Genomic DNA, 25801 nt, shown 5'->3' with positions numbered 1-25801 from the left:
ATATTTAGATCCAAGTTTGTAAACTCCACTAAGGTCAATTTGTTAAGTATTTAATATTATGTACGGATACTACTGTTATTTCTGCTTAAAATGGTAGATGCCTTATCTTAGATTCTGCTTGCAGATCTTCTAGTACCTCAGTTAAAATAGCATCTATATTCATGAAGTGAGTTTTTCCTTACATAGTAGCAGTAGGAAATACCTCTTCCTTATTCATTTACTTCACCTCCGTGGACAAAAGTGCATTAATTTTTTTGTTATTTATAGACATCCCTAAAGACCGTGGTCTTGCCATTTCCTTGTTTACATGGGCTGTGATGAAGTAGGTCTAATGGCAATATTGTAAATAAAACAGCTCCAAGGAATAACCTCCATCACTGAAAGCTCATAATATCAAATAGTGGGCTCTGTCACGTGCTACTCATTGACATCATGACTTAGAGGTCCAAAAAACTCATCTTTCCCTCACATCTTTCTCCTTCCCGAAACCAAACTCAATTGTGTGCACTATCAATTTTAAGATTTAAATAACACTTATTTCCTGCTGGGTCAATAAACCTGGAGTAAATATTGGACTTTAATGCCAATTAAAAATTATTCTTTAGGGTCTATGTTATATTTCCAAACATTCCAAGTATGTTTTGCTAGGTGCTTTTAAGATGATAAGATGATTTTTTTGTGGTTGTTTCAGAAACTTGTGGACTCACTTGTCTTTGGGGAAATACTTTGTCTTTTGTAAGTAAATGGAACTTGCCAGATCTTCAGCTCATATAAGTGTTTGTCACTCCAAAATAATTATCTAAATGTAGTTGTATTTAAATTTTATGGAAAAGTAATCTAACATTTTGTCCTAATGTTTTCTGTTTGGTTCAGAAGATGGAAACAGCATGTGCATGTCTTGAGATAACACCTGGTAGGGACAGATTACAGACTGTTGATTACAGACACTGCCCTTCAACACACAGCCCCACTCCCTCGGTGATACTGTTCACCAGAAGTGCACTAAAATGCAACAGTTCAATACACACCCATCTTTACTCAATTTAAAGCTTTTTAATGGAATGTCAGTCAAGTACACAGTTATAATCCATACCTTATTACAGAGTACCATACGCATGCATTTTAAATAGCACATTTTCTTAACTTAAACCATTTTCTTTTCTAGATAGCATTACAACTAAGGCAAAAGCCACAAATTATTTATTACTTAATGTGATTATTTCATTGCTAATTAAAAAAAATCACCCTCCTATCTGATTTTCTATTTAACCAACATTTTCTATTTTCCCAACATTAAATACTTTTCCATGATAATTTCTCCCCTATCTTAATGTTACCTGTCATAGGATTTGAGTATTTTCCAAAAATTAATTAGACTCACAACAGCTCAGCAATCTCATTTACTTTTAGCCTCACCCCTTCCGCCATGATCCGTGTCCTATTTTCTTCTTTGTCGCTGTTTTTTATAGTGACTATGAGGATACTAATTTGAAGTGAGTTTTCAGCTTTGTTCTGAAAGCTGAGAAAATTGTGGTCAATCTAATGTCCTCTGACAGGGAATCTGAAATCTTTTGTTCTGTTTATTGAATTAGCCTATCTTCTGCTCCCATGAGTTCGTTTTTCAGATTGATAGATCCATGATTAATACAAAAGAGAACAACTGAGGATGAGTCTTCTCATGTATAAATATATTCTGCAGCACATGGGGAAAAACATTTCTTACAGGACTTTCACGGATAGAGACCACATCTTTGGCCTGACCATTTTAAAGGATAACAACACTCAGTGTTTGTGGTACTTCTGTTGAAGTAATATAAATGTCAGTAATTCATTCAGGCAGTTTTCAATGAAAAAAACAGGACCTAATCATAAGACAGCAGGCTCAGGTACAGCTTTGGAGTCAACCTTAGGTGGGAAAGGCATTTTTCAAAAATTTTAACTGTTCAGTCATTCTATGATTGAATGCCAAGCTATCCAAGTGAACTGCTTTGGTGCTCTAGCTAACAGGAGAATCCATCAGTATAAGGGGATAGGTTGGAAGATGATAGCTTTAGCAAAATTTAACTCAATAGTCTCTTCTTGACATTTTGTATCTTGATAGAATGTGAATTTGTACAACTTCTGTATTTTAAGAGCTGATTCATGTGAGACACTGGGACAAGTGAAAGCTAAGAACATTTTTGAGATAAATAAACAATATGGTGGAACTATTGGCACATCGAAGATTTTGGACTATCAAAGTTATTCCCCAAAGAAAATAACCCTGCCAATAGAAGTATTTTTGTTAAAGATGTTTCTCAAAATAATTTTTTAGAAAATCCTCAGAACAAAACATTCAAAAAGAAAGAAAAAAATTTAAATATAATGCATTCCTTAGATTTTCTTTGTATTTGTGTAAGAAGTGGGGTGTTGTGGTTCTCTTGGAAAATCAAATACAAAATTCTATTGATTTCTTTTACTATTGAATAGACATTATGAAGTATTAGGGAATTGATGTTCATTTCACATTTTTAATCTGCTGTATAGAATACTTGAAATGTGTGCACAACATCCCAGTATTTGTTTGTAGTAGCAAATTTAAACTAATTCAGGAACATATGCATTATATATGAAATACTTAAAGTTCCAGCTGAATAAACACTTACATTTGCCATCAATTTCAAAGGTCTACAAGTAGACTTTGTGCACAATTTAAAATGAAAAATGTTTAGTACATGCATCTGACCTTTTTCATTTAAAATGCTATTCTGCCTTATCTAAATTACATATGGCTTGGATCTTTCTGTATTAAATAATTGTAGGTGGAAGGATGAAGCTTCATGTATAATATTTCTCCACAATATATATTTATTGGCATTCAAGCAGGTTTTATTATCAATACTTATTGTACCAAGTGTGACATCATGTGTCAGGAACCCTGAAGTATTTCAGTATATATGGCTAGTAATAGATGTGGTTAATGCCCATTAACACTTTTAAAGGAAAAGTGAAATAATATAATACATCCATGTTCTAGGGAAGAAATACAGATTTCAGTATCAGGGTATTGGTTGGGGGCGAGGGTTTGGCTTGTATTTTTCTGGGATTTGGGGGGTATTTTGCAGAGGTATTACTCTTTTGAGATAAAATCCAATTATATTAATTTTTAAAGAATTTTATTAGCATGCTTTTATCAGTTATGACTCAAATGCAATCTTTAGTTGTTTAAATGGAAAACTTGAGTTGCTAAATGAAAGCACATTCACTTGCTGCAAGTACTCATTTAGAAACAAAGCAGCATGAGTTAAAACCATATAAGTGAGAATGGTTGTCTGACATAGGAAGTTCTTAAAATGTATTTCTGGAAGACATTGCTGATGATGCTGAAGTCAATAGAATGATTTTTTTTCTTCCTCTGTTAAAGCAATTTGACTTCCTTCAAAATAAGCTGCATGGCACCTTCTGAAAGTAAAGTGGCAGATTTTAGAACTATACTGGCAAAGGGAAGAATGATTGCATTCTGATTTGCATTAATGTAAAAAAAAATCACTACAGGAGGAAGAAGTTAATCCCACTCCTATTAACACATCACCCATGAAAATGAAATCATGGCATTTGATCTTCCTCTCAGTGAATTGAGCGTATTGAGTTTAATAGAAAGTCAACCTCATCACAGCTAAGTCCAGCACTGGCCCTGCTACTCTAATTAGACTTCCAAAATATTAGTTTCTTTTTTCCCTCATCTTTTTACTTCATTTCCCTTGACTGGAGTGCAATTTCACCAAAATGTAGTAGACTAATCATTAACTGGCAGCAGCACAGAGACTGAAACTTTAAATTGACAATCACAGCAGTAGAATACCAGAAATTTACAGAAGCATAACCATTTCTTCTGCTGGGTGTGTGATAATTGTTTTTCTGCTCATTTACATCCAAAAGTAATTAAACACTACAACAAAACTGTGTACTGTAGTATTGGTGCAAAGTCTGCTGTTTGGAGGTTATGCAGAAATTCCATGAAAACATCACAGTGGGAACTGTTGTTCATTTGCATTGTCACTTCCTAAAAATTTGCAGAAACATACCCTTGAAAGAATTAGGTCACACAAAATGTGGCCTAAGGGCTTCTCCTTTCTGTTTTCCCCAGTGGAGTCCTGCAGCTGATGTGATAAAAACTGTTCTACATCAATAATTTTTTGAGTTTATGTTTCCTGAAAAATTTATTTGGCTTATGGAAATAAACCAACTTTATCATTCAGTGGGAAAATTTCTTGTCTTTCCTTTCCGACCAGATTTCTTGATACAAATGCAGAGGTGTTACAGTGCATGTAAAGTTGTATAATAAAAGTTGGCAACTCCTAATATCTTCTGAACCTTCTTTAGACAATTGTAGTTAAAACCATGCATTTGAAATGCATGTCATAGTGATGTAAGAAAATTATTACAGGAAGCTTTGCTTTCCCTGGATATTAAAACTTACATATAAACAAATACAACTTCAAAGTGGAGGAATTTTCTTTCTCATGACATTTTTTACTGAAGTCTCAGAGTGTTTCATGGTCACATGTGCCTTTTGCTTTTAGAGGTGTAAGGGATAGCTAGCTGGTGTTTTCTGGTGCTGTTGATAATGTGAAAAAAGCTACGAGATAACAACATAGCTAGTACTTTTCTTATTGGAAATAAGCTAATTAATCACTGTAGTGGGCAGAGAAAATCTAACTCTCTCATTTACTTTTCTGAAACTCAGTGATTTACATGGCGAGACATGACTATCGCTGGCAGCAGTTTTATACCCTTCATTTCTTAATACTTTGTATATGCTTATTTCTTTAGTTAGGAAATGTTTTGAAATAAATAAACACTCTTTAGTCCTGATTTTGCAATCACTTACACATTTTCAGGACAGTTTCCTGAGTCAAGCCTATATCTGCTTATGATACCAAACCCAGCATTTTATGTACCATGAGCTTTATCTTATTGGGAAAATTTTTATGAATATTGTTGAATTCCACTTTCCAAAGCTTCTCATATACATATTTAAATATTTTATCTATTTTCCTGTATTTTCTACTCTTTTTTTGATTTCATGTATTTTGAGGATGTTTATGGCAACATCTCACTTATAATTACAATAATATAGATGATTCTTACATCTCATTTATGCTTGCTCACTTTGTCTTATGGTCATAGAAGTTTTTCCTTGAACATTCAGAGGGATCTCATGTAAGTACAACACAAAAAGACCATCTTTATATAATTTCTATAAATTGTGCAGTACAACAATATCTTTAACTGTTATTAAAATATAAATAAATAGACAAGGAATAAGCTTTAGATCATTTATTATATCCGTAAAAACATAAACAGCCATAAATAAATGAAGATAGATTCAGAATAACCATCTGTTAGGAAGTTAGTTCAAGTCAAAACACTTAAAAATTGGCACTGTAGACTGTATTCATGTAAATATGTATTTAGACATTTAAATATCTAGCCTCATGTACAGATGTTCTGATTCACTGCAGCCTTCATTTGGGAACTGCTAAAGGCTCAGGATCGACCCACTCAGGTAGCTGCTGAAAATTGGATTCAGGTGCTAAACTTTGTGTTTTTCTGAAATATTGGCACAAGTTCATAGTCTAACAATAGGTCTGTCTCCACAGCTGCTTCCTTGCCAAATCATAAGGTAGAGGTCACAAGAGCCTTTCTCCATGATTAAGTAATTTGATAATTAGGTGAAATCTCCCTGATCATGAAAGATGCAGATTTGAAACCACATAGGCTGGGCTTGTTACTGCTTCCTGGGAGGGTGCTTCATCGCTAAGTTTTCAAACTATAAAAACTAAGGCAGCCATTTCTGCCCTTGCTCTTTTTTTTTTTTTTTTTTCTTTTTTTTTTTTCTTTTTTTGCCTGCCTTAAAAACACCAGGCTTAATGGGCCATAAGGTTATTCTTTTCTGTAAATCTTCCCAGCCGCCCCCTCAACTCACATAGCTTTTAAACTCATTGTCCAAATTCAGTCAAACTGAAAAAGGGGCAAAGCTTCTGGAAAAATAAGCGTCTGGGTAGGAGGGAGGGATCCAAATTCACGTCCTGGTGAGAGAGCTGTGGGTAGGGTATGCAAGAGATACAAGGTGTCAAAACATGCCTTGGCTCATACCCTCTATTAGCTGGTAGAACTCGTGGGAAACAAGTTGTCATTGTAAAGAGGTGTAGTGCAAAATCAGCACGCACACATGGGAAACAGGCATGTCTAGAGTTTCGTGACACAACTTGCTTTTGAAGAAATCTTTCAGTCTCACCCAGAAGGAATGGCAATAGCTGTCTACCATCAGGAAAACTCCTGGGCTGTAGCTCCAGGCCGAATGCAAATATTTAAGTCTCAGAGAAAAGGTCTTCTGCTCCCTGATCCCCACTGGCTGCCTCTGTGAGACTCACTGATCAGCCCTTCATTCAGGTGAACACTGCTCTTGGGAATCCAACTCCTACTACATGCTGAGAGGTAAATTTAATGCAACCCTACTGAGTCCCCTGCAGAGCCCACAGGTATTAGGTGCTACATTTCTGTTCCTACATTAGGTCTACATTTCTGTTCTGGCTGTTAAAGATTTATACCACAGTGTTGTCTCCTGCCCGGTGTCTCTAATTCTGCCTGTTTTCACAGTTGTCTTCTGTGGATGTGTGAAGTTAAGTCAGTCTGTTAGCTGAAAGTTGTGAGTGCTATTATTGTTCCTCTCCTATAAAATCAAGTTCTTATCTTCTCGTGCCATTTCCCCTACAGAACTAGAACCTTAACCCCAGTTTAAGCCATTCTGACTGCTAGATAGAGATAGATTACAAGGGCAAAGATATGTAAATAAATTAATATTAGCTTGACTTCTTCAATGTCTTCTCAGGACTCAGTGACAGTGGTTATAATCTCTGCCAGACAACTATCAGCAGTTTCAGGAACTGTTGAGGCAGATGGCTGAGGCACTAGATCTGATAACAAGCATGCCTGAACTTACTGACTTCTCTGCATTTTTTGATATTAGGTAGAGAGGAAAGCTTATGCCTCTGTAAAATGAGGATATTAAAAAAACAGCAAAAGATTTATGGGATACACTTTTGGGGTGGGTTTTTTTTTTGTTTGTTTTTTGGTGGGGTTTTTTTGGGTTTTATTTGTTTGTTCGTTTAATCTATACAATTAAAGGAAAAGAATACAGTAGCAAAGAAGAGGTCCCAAGCACTTGGGAGGCTGTTGGTACCTCTCTTCTCACAGACTGGTAGCAGGTTCAGTTCACCTCCTCTATGTTATGAAGTCAATTCTTTAGCTGATACCCACCTGTAAGAGCCCTGTGCTTGCACTAATGCAGTTGACATTCCATTCTAATCATTTCCAAAGCAGACTTGGGAGTTAGTAAGTAGGTAAGATTCTTACTCATAACTGTAAAGCAAAGATATTGGGTTCTAGCATCACATGTGCAGATAAGCCTATCTACCCTTTAACCATGTTTTGCTACAGAATTACAGCAGAGAGTCAACAGGCTCAGATATAACATGTCAATTGGCATCCAATGGGATATTTTTAGTTACATTGTGGAATTATTATGTTAAACTATAATGCATATATTCTTATATTTAGAACATGTATGAAGCATATTTCAGAAAATTAACTAGCCAAAGGAATGTCCTTGGCTTCCCTTCCTCCACTTTCAGCCTTTGTTTGTCTTATACTTCTCCCATGCCCACATTCTTCTCCCTGGGACAAGAAATGTCAATTTTACTTATCAGTCAAGCACCCAATAAACGTTGGCTGTGTTAGGACAAGTAATTCAGGAGGACCTTTCCAGATACCACCATCCAGTGATGATATTTCTTGGTGACTCATGAATTTTCCTCACATTATTTTATTGAGACTAATGTATGTTATTCTTTTCCCTTAAAATAACATTGTTATTTCCTTCAAAAATCACCATTCTGCTCTAGCTACTGTTGTCCAAAAATGCTCAGTGATATTTTTCTCATGCAGAATTTTGTCTTAATCTTAAGGTACTGCTTTCATGGGTACCAATTCAGCAGCAGTGCAGCTGCAGAGTTGGGTCAGAGACCTGTAAACTCACTGCAGCCATTAGCATTAAATAACATAGAAGATGAAACAGCCATCTGTGGTCTGCTGGAGAAAAGTGATAAAAGAATTTTTTCAGATGTTACTTCTTCCTTTCTTCTGGATGCTGACCCTATCCACTAAGCAATAAGCATTTCAGGGAAACTTCAAGAGAATATTACTCTTGAAATATATTTCCCACTTAGATATTAGTCATGCTGACTTCCAGGTTATCTTTGCAAGGTGTCCCAAATTTATCTAAAATCCCCTTCATGACTTTCCTTCATAGGAATGGACATTTTATTGTTATTAATGTAAAGCTGATTACAATGTGCGCATGTACTCTCAGATCACCCAAGTGTGAGAAAGCATATTTAAGTTGCCATGGAAGAATTTTCTTGACAGCTTTTTACTTTTGCACTTCATTATAATACATGAAAATGCAAACTTCAAATATTCAAGCACATTGTGCTTTGCTGTGCTGTAAAACTGTTTTCTTGGCTGTTTGAAAGCTCTAGGCCAGCCTGAGCTGACCAAGAGCATTCAGCCATATCAGTTGCCTCTTCTCTTGTCTCTTTCTCACTGACCTGACGTGCCATGTATGTGTGTGTGTGTGTGGGAGCCGTTTTCCTTCGCAGGCCAAGCAGCTGGAAGCTTGTCAGGCACCGGGGCTGGAAGGACTGCAAGATGAAGGAGTGATGAATAGGGAATTAAGATTGTGGTTACAAGATGTAGCATGCATTAGCCATGTTAGAGGACAAAAATGGTCATATTTTCCAGGATTGGCTGGAGAATGATAAATGACAAAAATCTCTCATGCTTTAAAGTGCTGGCATGGAAGCAAATCAGAATAGCAAATGCTCAAATGACCGGTTCAGAGGACATGAGATTTCTGTAACTACTTCACTGCCTATAGATACACGATATGTGCAGCAGTTTTGGACAAGCAACTACAAATTCACCTGAAAAGCAAAGGTATTTTCTTTTTTTAAGCATGACTGTTGAGGTTCACTGCTTTTGTAATGAAGTGGAAGGATATTAAGAGAAGCATTACAAAGTGAACCCGAGGTGCTGCATTGTTAGCAGTTGGAGGCTGTCTCTGCTATGACACCTGTATGATCAGTGTTAACCAGGTTCCAATTCACAGTGCTCAGCATGTCATGTATCCTCTTGGCACACAGAAAAGCCACTTTTACTCCCATGTGTAGTTCCAGAACAGATGTTTAAAGGTCTTTTTTTCAACAACCTTAAGGCATTATATGCTTCTGGATGATTGCAATTCTTCAAGTGTAAGCAAGAAGGAGCAGCGTTTTTTTCCCTATATATATTTATTATATATTAAAATATACAAATATATATATATGAATAAATATAAATATAATTTATATAATCTAAATATGTATTTACATGTATAAATACATGTTTTTATATATTCATACATGCCAATAATAGAATTGTGTCATGAACACATGAAATCAGAAAAATATATTCTTCATTCTTACTCCTATTTCTAGGACCTTTGTTTAATTTTTATTTTTATCAGAAAAAATGCTGTCTGGAATGGAAAAAATAGCCTTTAATTAATAATTTTTACTGGAATATCTCTATTTTCTTAAAACAATGAAGAAAAGTAGTTAGCTGTAATAAAATAAACATATGGGATATATTAAAAATAGTTTTCTTTTAAACTATTTTAATATATGTCAATACTAATTTTACCTCAAAAAACTGCTCATCGTTTCCCATCCTGTTGGTTTTATATGCACTAATTGTATGCAATTACTTCATTGTTACAAATAGATGTATTTATGCCTTATTAAAATGCTTGTATTAAAACACCGTGATCCCTTTGTGAAAACATTAGGAGTACATTTTAATAAACACAGCCTAGAGTCTGTGATATCTTTAGTGGCACAATAAATAATGATTTTATATGAGATAGTAAAGAAAGTAATCTTATAAACATTATTTAAGTGGCAAAACAATAGGTTTTGCTGTGTATTGCAAGAGTGTCAGTCTACAAAATCTGAATAAGTGGTCTAAGTCAGGTTACTGACATGTAAATATCCACTATCACCTGGTACTGGTGTGATTTAGACAAGAAGGAGATTGAGTGTTTTCCAGTTAAAAGTCACTGATGAAATAGTTCTTATTCACTTTTCTTTTTTCACACTTAATTCAGGTCCCTAAAGCTCAAAAAAAACCCCAAAAAATTCAGTCTGAATGTGGTCTATGTACAGTTTCTACATTTTTTTTCAAAAAGCTTCAACTTACCCAATTCAAAAGCCATGAATCTGCAGAAATACCACACCTATGGGACACAATTTCTTTTCTCTTTTTATCTGTTTTGCATTTCTGTAAGACTACACATTATAATACATTTTAGTTATATAAAAATTGGCTTTTTTCTCTTTACTTGAAAAGCTGTTATGAATTCAAATTTATGCTTTTCTTAATGTAAAATGTATAGCTGTTAACTAGCTTTTGATAAGTATTTATTTTTATGTCCTTCATAAAAAGAAAGCAAATTCACAACATGGAAGGCTATTTTTTATCTATATATGAATTAATTCAACTAGAAAAACAAAGGAAGAGTAATCAGAGAGTACCCAATTCATTTACGTATATATATATATATATATATGTATAAAGACACACCAGAAGGAGATATCCTGATCCTTATAGTACTGATACCTGTGGAGCAGGATGTTCCTTTATGTCTGGCTTGAGGATAAAATAGCACATTCCAGTTTCAGTGCCAGCTGTTCTTTAAACTGCTTAAATTCTGTCCTTGTCCTACAGCAATGAAAGAAGTCTTGGCAAATCCACACAGTCATTCATAGCTTTCATCTCCTTGTCCTTTCTCAAATCACTGCTAAAACACCCTCTGTTGACTTCAGGATCTTGCTTATTTAGCTTATTTAGGGAAGAGTGAAACTAGAAAACTGGCAGCTTTAGGCGTGTTCAGCAACCTATAGGCATATCCAACTGCTTGCTCCCATTATTTTGATGAGAAATTTTTAATGCATTGACCTATTTTTATATGGTCATGTTCACAGAATCGCAGAATAGTTAAGGTAGGAAAGGAGATGACGTGGTGCAACCCCTCCTGCCAAGGCAGGGTCACCCAGAGCAGGTGACCCAGGAACGTGTCCAGGTGGGTTTGGAATGTCTCCAGACAGGGAGACTCCAGGGCCTCCTTTGGCAGCTTGTTCCAGCACTCTCCTCAACATAAAGAAGTTCTTCCTCATGTTGAGGTGAAACTTCCTCTGACAAAAAAGGGCTCACCCTTCTGTCACAAAGTTAGGAAAGCAGTTGTTAAAGTTGTTTTAGTTCTCTGTGCAATTTTTGATGGGCAAATAGGCTGAATAGACTTCTTAAATGGTAATGATTTTGAATGGCAAAATTAGACACAACCAGTTCCATTAGCTCATGGCAGATGTACAAACATAGCAGCAGTTATTAACACAAAGTAATGGATTATTGAGCTTTTTGCTTGTGAAGGAAAACATAGGGTTTCCCCTTAAAAGCATTTTGGTTGCATTAATAAAAAACTTCCAATTGGTGGAAAGAGGATGGATTGCTAAGCATCTTGGGTTTAAGTATGTGTGTAACTCAATGTCACAAATTAGCTGGTTTAGGATTGTGTTTCATATTGAACTCAGTGATCTTTTAAACACTTGAGAACTTTCAGGTTTGTCACTTTGAATTACATTAAAAAATAAATTCTGTTTATTCCACACACATGCAAAGATTTGTTTTTTCATGGTTTTAATTCCTTTTGCATTAATGATGCTATATTGGATGAGAAATTAATGGGATGAACAAACATATTTCACATCAGTCCAGCAAAGCTATGCAAATTTTGCACACACAAATATGACTTCCAACCAAAAAAATATTATTTCGTTTTTACTAGCTTATATACCTCTAAAACAACTGGCAGAACATCAGATTCACATAACTGGTGCAACTCTCGTTGCATGTTAAGCATGATTTGTGACTAGAATATTGTTTTGCAATAGTAAACGTTGTCCCAAGGCCAATGAGATGTCAGCCTCCAAATTCCATTCCCCTATTGAGCATACTATTTGTCTAAGATTATTTAACTCTGCTTTGTTTGATATTGATCTGTAGCACTAACATAGGCAAACTTCAAAGTCTAAATTAATAGGAGAAGTTTAAGTACTTACAAAGGAAAAAAATATTCACTTGTTTTTTACTGCATTGCTATGTTTGCTAATAAATTTTGTTACAAAACCTGTGACTTCTTTTTCATTCTTTTACTTCTAGTAAAAAAAAAAAACAAAGAGCAAAAAAAAAATCCCAAAACCTGGGCTTAGAAAGGATTACATGTGATATTGATAACATTTCCTGGAAATGGAAAAACTGCCTTAACAGCTGCTGTGTTGGCTCATTTTCAGCTGGGTTTTTTGGTTTGTTTGGTTTAGGTTTTTGTTGGGTTGTTGGTTCTTTTTTTTTTTTTTTATTCCAGCAATTTACAAGTAGTTGCAGCTATCTCTAGTAAGCTTACATCATTAGTAAAACATCATTTCCATGTTTCCTGTCCAATCAGAACACTTCCTCTGCTTGCTGACTTGTTGACTTTCTGAATAGCATTTATAGTAACAGCTCTTTCATTTCACTGTAAATGCTTATTTGTAAAATAACTAAAAGCTGGCTGCATATGGAAGATAACTATAGGAAGAATCTGTATTTTATGCTAAAGCAAATTGCCTTCAATGAAAATTAGGAAAATCTTTCTAGGACATGATGAGCTGAAATGTCTCTATATTAGTATTCTTTTTAAATTCCAAGCATACATGCCTTGTTGGATTGAAATATTCTTCTGCAATCTCGGCAGTACTGTAGCATTGGAAAGTGATAAACACTCAGCCCTAGTGATGAAAAATAGAAGGAAGAGCCAAGTAAAGCAAGAGACAAGGAACTCAAGTGTTGATAGTGTCAAAAAATATGTCTAGGCTTATTCAAAGATTTGGCCTTCTCAGGTTATATTAATACATTCAGCCTTAATGTTTTAAAGTGCTTTGAAATATATGTGTTCATTTCAGTTTATAAAATTATGTTTTGTGGTTTCAAATCAGAGTGTTAATGAAATTTTAATTTCTCAGCAAAATTTGTGCCTCTTTCCCTGGAATAAGATTAAGCTTCCAAAGGCAGTGTTATATGTGTGGTAATCTGTTACTACACCAAAAGTTTAGATTTTTTTTTGTATCAAAACAGATAATAATTCTCCCTATGACATTTGTTATTCCAGCAAGTACTCCTTCATGAAACACATGTTCATGTTTAAGGAGTAGCACTCTCCTCCATCACATTTGAAATGGCTTGTGAAAATCTCTACCAGCCCAGGGGGATTTCTGCACCCTTTCCCATTCTGGGGTCACTCTGTGCTGAGCAACTGGAGGTGTTTCACCCTGAGCAACATGATCTAACTTTGGAAATGAGGCTGATTTAGAGCAGAGCATTTGGACCAGATGACTCCAGAGGTTCCTTCCAACACAAAGTACTCTATGAGCTCTTCTTTCCAACTGCTCTAGCTTTGGGACCAGTCTACCTGAGGCCTGTTTGCACTTTGTGTGTACATAATCTAGCCTTATCCTAAAGAACATTTAAAACTGATGTTCACATTGCTCTGAGCCTTCACAAAGGGAACATGGGGTTCTCTGTCTGGCTTAGTAGCAACCACAAGTCATAACCTCCTGGTGTCTCTTCCTTGCCCTGAGTGAAATGAACTGGAAATGCCCCACTGTTTCTTAGCAGACAAGAGGGGTTTAGACTCTTACCCTGTGACTTTTCACAGACTTTCAATTAAATGAACAGGGAGACTGAACTACCTCATCCTTCCTGGAGCTGACAATTTCAAAGCAGAGTTCTGAGTCACGGTGATAGGAGTGGTGCAAAGGAGCCTTCCTCTCTCCCCACACTGACTCATCAGGGCTTTCATTTCCCACTCCAGTCAGGAAGCCAACACATGCTATGACAATTAAATTTATCCTAACAAGAAGACTTTGGAAGCTTAATTAAGCTCTGAACTGTGCCTGAGTAGTGAACTTACATGATGTGAACCCTGACATGGGTGCATGTCAGTCTATAGCTGAAATCAGCTTCCATTTATTTCTTGGTATTGGTGATGACTCCTAGAAGGAAAGAAAGCCCTGAAATTTTCCTCAAAAATTTTTAATGCTATTTTGTACTGCTTAATTGCATTTTGTTATGTGACAGGCTCAATCACATTGCAGCTGGGACTTTTTGTTTTGAAGTAACATTCAGGTCAGCATGTTGCATTCCTGTAGTCATTCTAATTGCTGAAAATATGTGCTGGTTTGATTAGGGTGAACTGAGCCACTTAAAATGGATTTTTACCCTAGTTATATTTTACCATAAATAGTACTTTCATTGTCAACAATAAAAGTTGAGAATCATGGTTTGTGACTCATACCTTCCTTGGAAGTCACTTTACTTACCTTTCAGTATCTTTGTTTTTCAAGACTCAAAAGGAAGGAATGATGCCTATCTTTCCAAGGAGTTTTATTGTTTTGTGTACCAAAAAAAAAAAAAAAAAAAAAAAAAACAAAAAAAAACCAACAAAAAACTGTTGTACCAGAGCTCTTTGTTAACTAGTAGCACTTCAAAAACTTCTGCTAAGAATCATTTGTTCCAAGACAAGCTGAAATACATAAGTGTGACTATATACACTTAGAATCAGTAAAGAAACACTTTCTTCAGTAAAGCACAAAGGAATTACATTTGACTTACAATTTGATTAAAAATGTCCTCTAAACAGGGAACATGGGGCTGTCTACACAGTCACTTCAGAAATTTCTTTTAAATGTTGTTCCAATACTAAGCATTCCTCAGATATTTAACATTTGTGGAAAATCTAATATCCCAAGATCTATGACATCCATGCAATAACAGGTGTATGAAAACCCTGCCCTTAATTTGTGTAAAGCAGAACCTTTGGAACAATCATCACCAGGACCAAGCTCTTGTAACTGTGAAATACTTACAAGCAACATATTTAGGAGATTAAAAACTCATCTTTTTTGAGATTTGGCTTGCCTTGAAGTGAAATCTAATAAACTAAAGGAATTTCTTGGGCACTTTCAGGTGCTAGCAAATGTCTAGAGTTAAGAATAGATCTAAATGAGCTCTAAGGGTTGGTTTACCTTTCTTGTCCACTCCAGGATGTCAAAACTGCCATATCAGGCTTATGGTGCATAGAGAGAAACTTGCTCACCCTTCTTTAAAGCAGTAATATTTTATGTTTGTAGCATTACCCTAGTGAAATTTTAAAATGAAATTACACGAAATACAAATAACACCAGAATTATCCCAAATCATGAATAGAAGCAGGTCTAGACTCAAATACAAACCACCTTTTATAGCAAAAATCAAATCCTCCTCTGTTCCCTGCCAAAGGCTGAGTTGAGTCCCTGAGGGCCTGAGCAGGGTTTCCCTGGCTACAGCAGCTGGCATTGGCAGGGCAGGGAGTGCCGCTCCTGGCCTTGGTGTGCCGCTGATTGCATCAGCTAACACAGGTCTCGACAGGTGCAGGGACTTTCACTTCACTTTAAGCACCATTAAACCTTTGGTGCATGATTTGGGAGATTGGGAACTAACTTTTTGATCCAGGAAGGGCTGGGATCAGGGATCCTGATTGAAATCCTCTAGATCTGTCAGTAATCCTTCAATGCATTTCTTCTAAACATAGAAATAACATTTGTTCTGAAATGAGTTCTTGGTGCATACGGAATTTGCCAGACGTTTCACTTTGAGTCAAAGATATGACAAATGTGCTTCCTAGCATTTTCATGTTGATTTATTCTTCCTCACAAAGGACAACTTCATGAAGAGTTTGAACCAGATCCATGTTCACACTTTACATATGCAACATTTTTGTGGCTGACAAAGCTGGCTTCTCAGGCAAACTAACTTGGAAATAAAGTCAAACCAGAGAAGGGCTTGCTGAGACCCTTATACTTCAATGGCTATTTTTTTCCAACTAATCATTATTATTACAAGTAGATATTTACCCTTAGGTTCATTGGGCAGATCATTCTGACTCATGCATTTAATGGATGTTGTCCCCTCGGGCTAATGCATTTAATATTTGCATGAAAGCTTTGCTAATTCCTATAACTACATAGGATAGCCATTTTAGTACTTAGCAGGTGACATCAATGCTGACATAACCTTTCCAGTATTGTTGTTTGTAGCTTGTGTCATGACACTGGTGTGAATCATGACAGTCTTGAGGATACAAACCTTCATAAAACACGGATGGTCTGCAGGAAAAAAAATTGTAATGGTGGTCTGCACATCACGCATTCATTCTTCCCTTGCAGACTATTTCCTTTATCATTGCCTCACACTCTTAGGTACCTTTTAATCAAGCATCTAAGACATAATTTTTTGTACAGACTATGTTCTATAATAAAGATTATAACATGCAATTCTGGAAAATACCTCTGCTCCCAGCATTATCACAGCTTCTCATTGGCCTCCCCCAGACTTCCTTAGAAATGTATCACCATTACTTCCAGACAGCTGATTTTTTTTACTACTTCTTTGAAAGAACGATGAAAGCTGTGTAAGCTCATTAGCAGAGCATGTGTGTAGGCTTAAAATTACAGATAATAGACATATGGTTGGAAAGTCAGTAATTCCTTTACGTATTTGCCAAGACTTAGGTCAAGGTTCAGGGTTTCCTTTGCTCAAACTGGTGAAATCAGAAATACCTCCAGGTGTTCTGGGGAGGGCTTGCACTGCACATGCAAGACAGGTGATGAGGCACAGTTATCTCAGTTGCCTTCTGCAAGAGCATGTTTATTCTAAATTGCACCCATTTGTGATGTGCTTTTCTTTTCTTTTTGTATAAGTCAATCCTTTTTCTAATAGTTCTTGGTGTTCTCTAGGCACTCTCATTTTCTGTTATTTGTAACATAACAGTAAATTCATTGTAATAAATTTTGATGTCACAACCCTGGCTTTTCATGTCAGTGAGATTAACAGTTAATGTATTGGAAAATATTTGTGTGCTTTAAAGTAATTATCATAAAAAATAAATTACCTCCTTCCCACTCAAGAATCACAGTCCTCATATGCCACATCAGTATTTGTAAAACCATTTCATAAAGAGTAAAGTGACATAAATATGTGTAAAAAGTCAGATATTTTACAGAAAAATTCATCAAAAGGATGATTTTTGCCCAGGTTCACCAGCTGTTTCTTCATGATCATGGTTCCTCAGTTTTTGCTGGTAACAAAGCCACAAGTTTTAAATCCAGATCTTTGGGCTTAGATTTAGGAGAGGATGTGAGGATTGGTGCAGTTGTACATCTACACAGCATCGGCCTGGAGATCTAGAAGCAACAGTGAGGGCAAAATCTACCCTTGCCTTTGTGTTTGCCCTGTTTCAAATGTGAAAGGCCAGCTCTGCCGGAGGAGCTGCATTGTCCTGACAAATGGATCTTTCTCTGGCTGAGTGAGAGTGCTACTGATTGTTTGAGATGTTGGCATGGGCACATTGTCACCACTGCCCAGAGTGAGGCCACTGGCTGCTGCATGTGGATGATCCTAGAGCAGTATGACAGCTCCCCACTACTCCAAACCTGGTCTGAGTACATTTTGCTCCTTCCAAATTATTTTCATACATATATTGGAATATATATTCAGATGCTTTTTCAGATACTTTTCAGAATATTATTTTAAAACCAAATGAAAAATATTTTCCTTCTTGAAATCTCTCAGCAACTTTGTGGGTGAAGTTATTTCTTATTGCTCTTGTTTTGTTATCACAGATGCTCATACTGATTTTTAAAGAATTATGATCTGCGTGCATAAGTGTGTATCACCCTTACTAGTCCATGTTAGACAAGCAGCAGTAAATGTTCCTGTGTCTGGGGACTGCAATAATTTGTCCTTTTGCATTGACTTAATTTTACACATTTTTCAGGAAGCTGAAATTGAATGATGTTATACTCCATGTTATACTCCAAAAAAATCTCTTTTAGCCAGGTTGCCTCTATCAGGAACAACATAAGTGTGTGAATATGATGACTAATGTGGAGCAATCCCAAACTAATATCTATTTAAGATTTCAAACCATAACAAGTCTAGATTAATTTTTAGAAAAGTGCTTATGCATCTGGCAGTAGGATTTTGTCTTAAATAAGCAGTGCTAAAGATAAAGAAGTAATGGTTTTAGAGGTGGACTGTGAAAGAGAGAATCTATATTCATCTTATATAAGAATGTGTTTAATTATTTTCATTTTCATTTAGTTTCATTGCAATTGACCAGCAATTGCAATTTTCTATGTCGTTATTTTGAAGTGTAAGACAAAATTCAATTTAACTCTTCCCTTTTTATTTTTCTTTTTTTCTTTTTTCTTTTATTAACCAGTTAATTTAGGCGATGGGATAGAATACGGCCAGCAGAAACGTGAAAATATTGGAGTTCTCATCCAAGAGACACTGGAACTCTTTGAACGCTACGGTGGAGAAAATGCTTATATAAACATTAAATACATGATTCCTACTTATTGGTCGTGCATGTAAACTGAATTATATTAAATGGGATGATTCCATCTGTGCTCTGAAAAACTATCTGACTCTGTATGGCATCTTGTTAGTCATGCTTTATCTTCTCTACAGCTGCTAAAATAGTGGCTTCTGGGGCATTGGAGTGTTAGCACTATTGTGAACAAGGCTTTCCAATACATAAATAGTGTCTGTTCCTTTGATTACAATGGTGTACTGTGCTTGTTTGTTCCCTGAAAGAATCACTCCTTTATAACAGAGCTGACTCGAACAGGAATCTGAGTTAAACCTTCACTTGTGTAGACAATAAAACTATAATTTTCATACGCGATTCAGCAATCGCTGTTCTGTGTCCGCTTGCCCTGAGGGTGATGTCAGAGGCTGTAACAAGAAGAGTTTATGCTGACTGCTTAATAGGTGTTTGTCATGGAAGAGAAACACCAGTTCAGCAATGCCTCTCTGGCAGCTGTGCCGAGTAATGTGCACTGACATACAATAAAACTGTTGAATGTATATACCAATTGCAGCAGGAGAATTTATATTTTCCATTATAAGGCACTGTCGTTAAATTATTCCAGGTTTCTTACACACTCCTGTTCTCAGCTTCCAGTTGTTTACTCATGGAACTTAGGTTCCTCTTGGTGAACATAAGGCACAAGCAAGCACAGTTTTGAAGAAAAGAAGCCCAGAAAAAAAAAAAACAAACTTGAATAAATCAGACAGAAGATACAGCATACAGAAAGTATCAGCCCCTAGCGACACTGTTAATCTGGGTAAACACAGAATATACACATACATTTTTAAAGGGCACTTGGTATTTTTGTAATTGCAAGGTTGCTATTGCTTTTCTCTTGTTATTATTATGGTGTGTATGTGTGCAAACAATGTAACTATTGTTATAGGGATGCCTTACAAATTCCTACTCAGTTAGTTTCTCCCTGTGTACCCATAACACAGAACTGATATAGTCATGGATTTAAGCAAAGCTATTGAGATTGGCTTTATTGCTTTTTAAGCATTTCTATGGAGTAAACCTACAAAAAAATTAAACTGGTCTTACAATTCTCAAAGACAACCATTTAAAATTATTGAGTCAGCTCAAAACAAATCAGAGATATTAGCTTTGCCTAAAAACATGAGATTTTTTTAAAGTACTTTGAAAGACTTTGGGCTCATCTGGCTTTTATTATGTTTTCTGGAGTTCTTCAAATGTATGCAAGTTGCACTTTCAAGTGTTTCAGTGTAACTGTTAAGAGCCTGAAATGCACTCTTTGGTGTTAAACACATGAGACTTTTTTCAAGTGCTTATCCATATCCATATCCATATCCATATTCACACCTTACAAGGCTTGCCCAAGTGAGAGACACAGCCCCTACGCTGCCCTGCTCTCTTGGATGCTTGCTGGAAGTGTGGGGAGCACCTTCCCACCTGCTGGAACTTTGAGCCATATCTGTCATTAGATTGACATTAGAACGTGCCTTTTTCTGTTCTGTGGCATCTTCAGCAGGAAGATTTTCTTTTACTTTCTTCTCTTTCCTGTGAATAAAAAAAAAAAAAAAAAAAAAAAGATTTTTACTCTTCCCACCTCTTTGAGGAGCTGCACCTTCAAGTGAGGCCACCAGCCACAAGCACAAGCACTCACCAGCCCCTGATTTGGGCATGGCTGCTGGAGGTGTGCCTTTCTCCCAGGCCCCAGAGGGGGCATTTCTTTTCTGTTTGTTTTTGTTGTTGTTGTTGTTCCTGAGTTTTGTGTGACACGATTTTTCCAAGGCTACCCTCAAGTCCCTAGAGTTGTCCAACATACACCTGTGATGGGTAAGTACATCCAAAACTCTGCCTCATGTCTAGGGTATCGACAAATCTTTCACCTTCTGGGAGAAAGGAAGGTGAAGCCTGGCTGTAGGCCCATGCCTCTGGAAACTCCAGAGCTTTGTCTTCAAACCTTGCAGCACAGAGGCTAGCTGGATAATGCAGGGGGGCACAGGCCATGTCTCCTCTTCCAAAAGTGCCTTTCTATACAGCCACCCTGGCAGTATCCATTCAGCCTTTGCTTAGAGCTTCTCCCCATTTGCCTTGCATTTTCTCTGGCACCACTGAGCCATACTTTTTCATTGACTGACATCTATGGAGTTGGTAACTGTGGCATTGCAGGTTTCCCATGAGTACAGACTGTGCTGGAAAACTGCAGCTCAGAGGGAGCTGAGTTATTCAGCTCGGAAATAAACCAAGCCCTTCATAAGAGGAGAATTCCCAGGCCACCTTTCACTCCTCAGTTATTTGTATTCTTTCCTTAAGAGAAAGTCCAGTTCTGCTCTTTGCCTGAGATCAAAAAGCTCCTCAATAGCTGGCTTCAGTTCCCCTGACGCTGGGCTCCAGCCACAGAGCCCCTCGCAGGAGGGACTGTGAGGGAAAGGGCTCTCAGCTCTGGGTTTTCCCCATCCCATCGCTCCTCTGCATTCCCAACAGCTCTGCTGGGGATGAGAAGTTTCAGGCTCTTCACCAGCCTTTGTAATTCTTTCCCCAGCCCCCTCATTTTGCATGCCCTCCCCTTCAGCTCAGCTAGGACAGCACTGCTGGCTGACAAAGAGACACCATGGAAAATGGCCACTTTGTGAGGCTGCAGACTTGCCCGGGCCTGATGCCCTCAGCCTTGCGCTCTTTCTTGAAGATTTCTTTCACAGGACATAGGTTCAACAAGGGGTGACCTTATGGCAAACCATAAGGGCAATAGAGGTCATGCATATTCACATCAGGAAGAATAAGTTTTGCAGAAAAGTGCTTTTATTTGCATGTTCAGGATGAGAACATTAGCCTCCATCAATACAATTCCTATGTCTGGTCCATTGATTTAAAAGTGAACATTCTCCCATAACCTTATTATTTCTAGGAGCTGGACTGATAAAAAGAAGCATGATAAGCCCCACAAGTTGGTAATTTAGAAACACTAAGAATAAAACTATTTTAAGATGTAATTTTACTAAGTCAAACTGTAGGCCTTCCAACCTTGACAGTGTCCCTTTAAGCATGATCAGCAGCATATTTATAGGCAATTACTGCACAGCTCAGAGCACTTTATAAAGCACAAGATCAAGGACTCAAGTGCTTAAGCATACAAGTAACAGTATGTCATTCAATACACTGCTTAGCTATCTTACTATGCTAAAAAAAATGGTTAAGAAATAGTAACTGCCTCTTGTTTCACCAGATCATGTAATTGTGGTCACTGATGTGGTCACTCGGAGCAAGCCAATCAACAATTTTTAATTGTAATCAATTAGAAGGTACTCTGGGCCAGGTGTTTCAAGGGGTATAAATTAAGTGTCAAAGCATTGAGCCTAATTTGGCTCAACAGAGGAGGGGTGTTTTGTGCTTTCCTCTGGGGTCTTCAGCTGCTTTCTAGCTCTCCAGTCCTGGTAAGGTAAGGAGCACCAGTGAATGAATGTGTGGGAAGTTAAGTTGTAAGTGTTGGTTTTCTGAAACTACCTGTTTGAAATCTCTCCAGTTTATCTTAATAATTGTGTTAGGTTGGCTGGCAGCTCTTTAACTTGAAGAAGAAAAAAGCATGTGGTAACATTAGGGGAAAAAATGTACCTTGGGCTACATTTGTCATGCATGATCATGAAAACAAGCATTAAATAAAATATTTTTTGATGATTCCTCCCCAAAGCTGTGTAAGGGAGCTCTGTGACAGGTGTCAGTGTTTGGGGATCTCTGGCACTTTGTGAATGCTGGCAGGGGCTGCAGAGCCACTGATGCCCTGAGCACTCTGAGGTGCCCCTGTGAAGGTGAGCAGGGACAGGGTGGCTGGGGCTGCCCCTGGGCTCCTGCAGAGGGGCAGACCTGGCAGAGGATGGAGCAAGCTGCTGCCAGCACTGGTGGCAGGCAGCCGGAGCCAGGCTTCTCACTGGTAGCTTTCCAGTGTTTCAAAGAGACGGAGCTGCCAAAAAAGTTTGAAAAGAGCCTCCCAGGAGTCAGATACAAAAGGGCTGTGGGAAGTTGTAAGTGGGAGGGGAGGTATGGGACCCTAGCTGACAGGGTGTTTGCGCGTGGGGTGCAGGGAGGTGTAGCTGCAGCCAAGCAGGGCAAAAATAAAATGTCAGAGCAGACACTATGTGCTTTCCTAATCCTGTCTGGAGACCCTCTGACTTCCAGAAGAGCTTTCTCCAGTCTGAGGGGCTCTGCAGGCAGTGGGGCACATCACATTTTTCCACTCATCTGTAACATCCTGTGTTTTCTGCCTTAAATAAAAGCGGTGATGTTTGTGGGAACTCCATATAAAGCCTGTCTACTTGCAACCTCTCAGAGCTGCTTTGTGCCTCCTGGAGACCGGGAGAGGAAGGTTTATGCCCTGGCAGGACAAGAAGTTCCCTGCACTGGCCCCATAATCCTTCCGGCATGTGAGGGGAGGGAAGGGGAGTGTGTGTGGTGGGGCATATCTTAGCTGCTCTTGTTCTTGCCTAGCAAATCCAGCCTGGCTATGGCTGTGGGGCTCCTTGCTGAGAGCTCTCCCCTCCTTGGACAGCCTGTGGTGGCTTCTGGTGAGGTGGGTGGAAGCCAGTTTGAGCAGAGACAACAAACTGCAGCCTCAGAGAGGAAAAAGTATGTTTCTTGCAGAGCAGGGAGTCAGCTTTGTGCTTCATGCCCCATTTGTGATGCCACAAGTCCACAAATACTTTATTTTTTACTGATGCCATTTAGGAGTGAGTTGAGCAGCTCTCGCAAACCCCAGCTCACAACCCCCTGTGCTCTGGGTGTGTGTGCAGCAGGACAGAGTCACTGTGCCCAGGAGTGGGTGACACTGCTCCCCTCTCTGGGCTTCCCCATCAGCAGCAGAAGCACCTAATCTTGGCCACCCTGCTGTGGCACTTTCCAAACAGAAAAGTGCCCCAAGTCCCCTTCCTCAAGGGGGAAAGGAGAGGCTGCTCAGATTTATTTTTTTTTTCTTGGCCATCAGAGCCCCTCACATAGAGCAAAAGCTTTAAGCTACAGAAGAATGGGTGATAGGGAAAGCTGAGGGCACAGCCATGTTGTTAAGGCTGTCAGAAGTGGCATTTTTGGGACCATGCCTTCTCTGCTGCTGTGGGTACCGATGCACAGGGGCCTTCTGCATTTTCTGTGGTCTGGTGACCCTGGCTGCTGGGGGCGTGGGGTGTGAGGGGATGAAATGGGAACTAATCCTAGTGCTTTCCAAATACTAAAAGAAATTAAATCCTTGCCTCCTTACTCTGCCCTGGTCAAGGTGGATTAATGCATAGAGGTAGTAGAAGGAAAGGGAGGACCTAAGGAGAGCACCATAGTGTTGTGTCGTGTATGACACACCCTTAGTTTATTAAATGGTCTCAGCAATCCAAACTTCCTCTGTTCATCTGCATCAGCACAATGCCTTTAGAAAAAAATAAAATCAGAGGTTAAGGTTGTTGGAGGGCAGAATGGGATCAGCTATATACCAGCTTGCTCTGCAGCAGTGGGAACATGTTGCTTGTGTTATGCGCCGCTTCTGTAGCCATGTGATGCACAAATTAATTTAGCCTGCCATACTTCATGTGACTGCAGTTAATTGGATAGATGATTTTGGTAGTATACCCCTCTGCAATAAATGTTGCAGCTACTGCAGCTCTGTGCCTGCCACAGGGTTGTTCTGATCTTGCATGAAATCACATTGCTCTCTGATATGGGTTTAGTGATCAAAGAAACACAGTGCACAAGCTCCTCAAAACACAAAAGATTAAAAGAAATCTCAAGGAAGTCTCCACATCACAAACACAGCCTGTCAACAACATGTATAGCGGTGTTGGATGATGAAGCCTGCTGGGTATAGGCAGGAAAAATTAATGTCTGACATAAACCATCTACCTCGTGTTGCACATTATTGCATTAACCGGGGGCCTGGCTTTGAATGTGTGGTCCATCCAGTTTTGTATCAAATTTCAGTTTCTGCTTTCTGGGTGTAATTCCTAAGCCCTTCCCTAAGGAGCAATTACAGAAAAGCAGCTTGGCTTACCTAATTCTCACCCTAGAAGCAGGGAATGATATCCCAGCATCTGGCCATCTCCATCTTGTGCATTAGCCTCATTACTTCATTTTCATGTGTTTTTGCTTCCCGCTTCTCCTGGGTCCCTGTGGTGCTGTGCTAAGCTGGAAGAGTTGCTGAGGGATGTGTGTGAGTAGGGGGGAAGCTGATGAGAAGAGACCAGGAGTGAGCAGCTATTCCGGCAAAGGCTTTTCCTTAACAGTTTATGATTTGGAAAATGTGAGTTTTGGGGAACTTGCATCTCTTTCTCCCAATACATTGCAGCATTATGGAGGAAGGGAGTGGAGGAGGTCTTAATGCAGAGATGTTTTGCCTCAGCTACTGCCCAGGGAGCAGCTCTGTGGTGGGAAGCATTAATGCTGCTGCAGGTGGGTGACAGGAATGGGAGCAAATGGTGGGAAGCTCTTGGCTTCTCACCATTTGCTCTCATTGTGGGCACTTAAGGGCTGCATTTGTTGAACTTTTGGGGCCTCTGCAGCTGCACATCACCACCCCCTGCTTCTCTGGGCCACCATTTGCTCCCCAGTGACAACCTGTATTCTTTTTGTGACTGAGTGTTTTCTGGGTTTTCTTTGGCAGAGCCTTCCTAGGCTCTGCTCCCGGGGAGGGGCACACAGGTGCCACACGGCTGTGATATGAGCCAGCCTGAGACTTCTCCTTTCATTTCTATGTGACTTCCAAGGCCTGCTTGGACCTGCTGATGCTGCTGCAAGGGCAGCACACGTTCAACAGCCATCTTCTCCTGCAGGCACTGCCATCTCAGCCCCAGTGTACTTGTGACAACTTCCTGCCTTGCTGGATTGGATGTTGTCACCATCAAAGCTAGGGTATCACCCTAAAGCTAGGCGACATGGAGCTGAGCCTTGCTCCTCCTAGCCAGTGGCCCAACCTGCTGAGCCTCTTTTCCCTTTTCCTGCATGGGCTGTTGTTGGTGTTTTCCCAGGCTGGAGCAAGCCTCTTCCCCAGCACATGGTGAGCAAGAGACTCTGAGGTGGGTGGTCTTCAATTCCCCACCTCTTTGGAAAGCAACTAAATTCTAACAGAGGTAAGGGGTGGGGAAAGAGTAGATTCTAGAAGAAATAGTACTTTAAACTATACCCTAAGCCCAAAGATAAACCCCAAGCCTCCTTCAAAATGCT

General features: G+C 38.6%; 1 protein-coding gene across 4 annotated transcripts in view; it reads left to right on the top strand.

Moving 5' to 3' along the window:
- The window catches only part of PACRG (parkin coregulated), a 210863-nt gene extending 192170 nt beyond the window's left edge, over positions 1-18693 (top strand). For all 4 annotated transcript variants that reach the window (XM_063151777.1, XM_063151778.1, XM_063151774.1 and 1 more), the window contains one exon: positions 18494-18693. In XM_063151777.1, coding sequence (XP_063007847.1) covers positions 18494-18648 — 155 coding nt within the window. In that variant the 3' untranslated portion in view covers positions 18649-18693. The remainder of the gene's footprint in view (positions 1-18493) is intronic.
- The last annotated feature ends 7108 nt before the right edge of the window (positions 18694-25801 follow it).

The sequence above is a fragment of the Melospiza melodia genome, chromosome 3 (genome assembly GCF_035770615.1).
Source record: "Melospiza melodia melodia isolate bMelMel2 chromosome 3, bMelMel2.pri, whole genome shotgun sequence".
Taxonomy (NCBI): domain Eukaryota; kingdom Metazoa; phylum Chordata; class Aves; order Passeriformes; family Passerellidae; genus Melospiza; species Melospiza melodia.
Note: the sequence above shows the minus strand (reverse complement) of the source record. Positions and strands in the feature narration are given on the sequence as shown.